The sequence below is a fragment of the Austrofundulus limnaeus genome, unplaced genomic scaffold, assembly GCF_001266775.1.
Source record: "Austrofundulus limnaeus strain Quisiro unplaced genomic scaffold, Austrofundulus_limnaeus-1.0 Scaffold1030, whole genome shotgun sequence".
In the NCBI taxonomy this organism is placed as follows: Eukaryota; Metazoa; Chordata; class Actinopteri; order Cyprinodontiformes; family Rivulidae; genus Austrofundulus; species Austrofundulus limnaeus.
Window position 1 is genome coordinate 51,679 of NW_013953432.1, and position 4,264 is coordinate 55,942.

Below are 4,264 nucleotides of genomic sequence, written 5' to 3' on the forward strand. Positions count from 1 at the left end.
CATTTTAGTCAAAACACTATATTTGCCTTTTTCTCCATAAACAACTTTTAGACTAAATCCTGGTTTCGATGTGATGAGTTTCATTTATAAACCATTTCTCCAGGTTTAACTTGACTTGTGCTTATTTTACTTGAACCATTGTCCAGTTCTCACAGGAAGTCCTGGACCAGGAAGTCCTGGACCAGAACTACTAGTTCAGCTCGCRGCCAAGGTCCAGCATCACAGGTGGTGTGTGCAGCAGGTAGAAGGTCACCTGGACAGGCAGAACAAGGACACAGACCCTACAGAAAGGTGGGTTTAAAAGAACAGAAATGATCTCTGTGAACTTCTCTGTCATCACTCTTACATTGTCGCTTTTATTATGAAAATTAGCTGCTGTTGGTCCTGTTTACAGTTCCTACAGTCTGCCTCCTAAATTMAACCAAATATTCACTTTCAGTCTAMAAACATATTTATATTCAGACACAAACCTCCTCTTAAGGCCAGAGGGTCATTTCTGCTAAAAGGACCCWCCTTGGAAAAGTGACCTCTCCCATGCTTTATACTAAATATGTTAACATCATGTTGCATGTGTTCATACAGAAAAGTAAATGATTGCAATTAAAATTTCAATTTATTCCAACATATTTATCAGAGAACACGTAGAACAATAACACAGTYTCATCCATATATAAGCAGATATAATCTGTGACCGTACACTGAAGGTTTGATTCACCTGCTTGAGGTGGTTTTTAGGTTTTTAAAAAAAGAGTTAAAGCACAACAGGAGAGATGGAAACACATATAAGTTCTATGTCAGAGGTGCCCAAAGTGGGGCCCATGGGCCAAAATTGGCCCTCCAAGCCATTTGATTTGGCCTGCCATTATTTATCCTGGTTACTAGGTTTTTTTTATAGCCTGTCATCGTCTGTAGAAACTCTGTATTTCCATGTACAATAATTACATCCAGTTGCCCAATAACTAAATAAGGATGTCCTGATGCATCTCAGTAATCCAGGTAAAAAATCAAAAGGAAAAAAAAATAGTATAGGTCRTCTGGACGGGTTCTTCTCTAATGAAACGTTTCGTCTCTCCTCCAAGAGACTTCTTCAGTCTGAGAGTTTCAGGCTAAATTCAGGCTTTTAAGTCCTGCCTCCATGTGACTGATACTCACATCACATGGCTATCGTTCACAGGTGACTCATACTCTAAATAAGGAGATATTTAGATTAGATTTAAGCACACATGTAGATTTGAAAACTTTATGAGTAAAAATACAAATATTTTATCCACTTATGAAATGTATCGAGCAAGTGTARGGCCTAAAAACACAACCAAACAAAATGTGGGCCACACTGGCTCGTATCTTGATCATAAAATGTAAAAAGACTTTACATAAAAGTATTTGCATTTCCTTTATTTATTATTGCGTTTGGTCCGCAGCCCTTGGGTAGGTTTTAATTCTGGCTCTCTCAGGGAAAACGTTTGGGCAACCCTACTGACTTAGTGAACATTTACCTGACATGGTTGATCAGCTGTTCCCACTGGCTATCCAGTACCGGTATCGGTACCAGGTTCAGCTCGGCTGCAGCTGGACCCTCCTCCTGCTGTCCAAGAGGATCACATTAGTTTCAGACTGTCTGCAGACAGCAGTAGTTGATCAGACASAATAATTATAAGTTTCCTGATAACCTCTCTCCATGGTCCTGAAGTCTCTGTGAATTTCTGACTTCTACTTCCTGTTTCCTACAGACATGTGTCTGATGTAATGACACTTTGTGTAGCCTGGTTGGTTCACTCAAATTAAAAAAAACTCCTGGATCTGGATCATGATGCACATCATCACCAAAATCTAATGATGTGTTCCTTTGGTCAGAACCACCTGTGGTAAAAATCTGTCCGTGGGTTTTAGAGTAATTTAGTCGACYGACCTCCCTCCTTCCATTGGTGGAAACATGATGTTATGTATTTCCTGTTTACATCAGCCTCAATAAGATCTGTATTTAATTGACCAGGGTATTGCCCTGCAGCACAAATCACATCTGATCATTTAAAATGTGATTCCAGGCTGAAGCTGTGGGCAGCGCTGGTGAAAACAGCTCGTAAACAGGAAGTCTGGGACGTTTGCAGAGCTGCCTGTTGGTTCTGTTTGCTTTACGATGATGGGAGATGGAAGCTGTCACACACAGACAGTAAGCTGAGCAAATCACTGACATAAACAACCAAAGATTATTAGAGAATAATAAAGCTTAATGGAAGCATCGATTGGATGAATAATAGAGCTCATTTAAAACGATGGGTCTGTAATAAAGCGAGCAGCTGAATAAACACAAGTGTTTCTGTTGATCTGTTTTGTTTTTCTCAGAGTGTAAATGTGCAGAAGAAGCAGAAGATGGTCTGAGCTGCAGACAGACACACACTCAGGTCCACATGCTGCTCCTCTTAGCTGAGSTTCACTTCATCAGAGCTGAGGTACGAGGACCACCCGCTGTGTCTGCACTGCTTCCAGCATTTTATTCATTTAGTTTAAAAACAAACTCATTCACATAAAAAATACACATCAAATAAAATGAAAGGTAGCAGAAAGAAGAAACAATCATATCTGCCCCTATTTAAAAATAAATATTAACTATAATAATGATAGTTTCAAACAATAACAAAACAAAATCTTCAGCTCCTGAACAGCAGCTCTTATAAATATAAATTGTAGAATTTCATATTTCTTTAACAAATAATTAGAGCTGTCAAATGATTAAACTTTTTAATCTATTAATTCCAAGGTAGCTGTGAATTAATCACAATTAATCTTAAACTTAACGTAAAACTTTATTGCATATTGGTAAAATAAATTACTTGAGTTATTAATTAATGTCTTTATTTAGAAAAAAAATTGGTGCTTAAGAAATACATACAGCAATAATAAATCATGAAAATATCACCTCGACTGCACAAAAACAACAAAAATCAGGACCTAAAAATGCTCCAAACAAATGTGAGTCAGTTACATTTTGTGCAGAATAATGAGGTTAAATCAAGATTCAACAATTTTCATGAGAACTACTGTACATGAGGAATGAAAGATACATTCTAAGGTCACAGCTGCCAGTAAAACATGAATAAATAAAATAAAATAAGCCATAAGAAGACACAAAACCTGAACATAATTTATGTAAGATAATGATGACTCTGTTATTTCTACCATGTTTTTATAAAACTCCCCCTGACCCGACACTGTTTTTAGTTTGATCAGAGGAACACTGCAGCAGATTTTCTTTGCTCCAGCTCATCAACCGACGCTCCGTGATGCAGAAGACGTGCATTATGGGGTTTGTAACGAGCCCGTGAGGTTGGCCAGTGAGCGGTCAGAGTCAGTGACGGTCGGGCTTGTCTCGTTGTGTAATCACACGTCCCATCAAGCCCAGGCCCGAGGTCCTGATTAGGTCTACAGAGATGTTAAGATGACAGCGCTTTGAAGAAAATGAAGACAACGAGTCATCGCAGCGACGTGACCTTGCCGACACTGACGCTCAGCTCCTCCTGCTCCTTTCATGCCTCTCACTGTGTTCTGGGACACATGGATGGTTTTAGTTGTTATTGTGAACTGGGTTAGAGTTCATTAAATGAACCAGCTCCTCTGCTCAGGCCATTGGAGTAAAAAAAAACCTCACTTTTTGTTTTTTTCTTTGATCTCTGCAGCGAGCTTTAATCTCTCTGGAAAAACCGCCCTGCTCACAGCAAGACGTCCTTTTTTAACGTCTTCTTCAGCTGTCACGGTCAGATGTAACCGGTGATTTTACAGTCTGCAGACATGAGTTTGTTCTGTTTTTCTCAGGCTGCCGTCCAGAAGCTTTTATCTGAGGGCTTCGAGCTGAACAGCCTGGCTGTCCGGCCTCAGAGAGGAGRCGTGAGTTCCTCTGAAGACGATCCAAACTGGGTTGTTTACAGGTGCAAGTCCACACACAGACACACAACTTCTTCTTTCCAGATTAATGTTGGTGTTTGAATAATTTAGTGCAGCTTTTTCCTGTTAGAATCCAGTTGTAGAGTTGACCCTTTCCTGACACGTCTGATGTGTTTTTGTGATCCTCTTCCTCTGACACCAGTGGTGCCTGCAGAACCTTTTTTCAGGGGGGCCAGTGAAAAACCAGGGGTGGCCCACCAAAACTAATATCTGTAACAGAAAATTTATGATGTTTGTAAAAATGACAAATTGAAAACTATGGTAATATAAAGCTATGGGTTCACCAACAGATGTTCAGTTTGTAATTTCACAGATAATATCACTG

At 39.5% G+C, this 4,264-nt stretch overlaps 1 protein-coding gene across 1 annotated transcript in view; it reads left to right on the top strand.

Moving 5' to 3' along the window:
• Positions 1–146: 146 nt before the first annotated feature.
• cfap46 (cilia and flagella associated protein 46) overlaps positions 147–4,264 on the top strand; it is a gene marked incomplete at its 5' end in the record, with an annotated part of 45,599 nt that continues 41,481 nt past the window's right edge. The window contains 4 exon segments of the mRNA XM_014030262.1: positions 147–291; positions 2,046–2,170; positions 2,344–2,450; positions 3,811–3,923. Of these exon segments, the coding sequence (XP_013885716.1) occupies positions 147–291; positions 2,046–2,170; positions 2,344–2,450; positions 3,811–3,923 (490 nt within the window).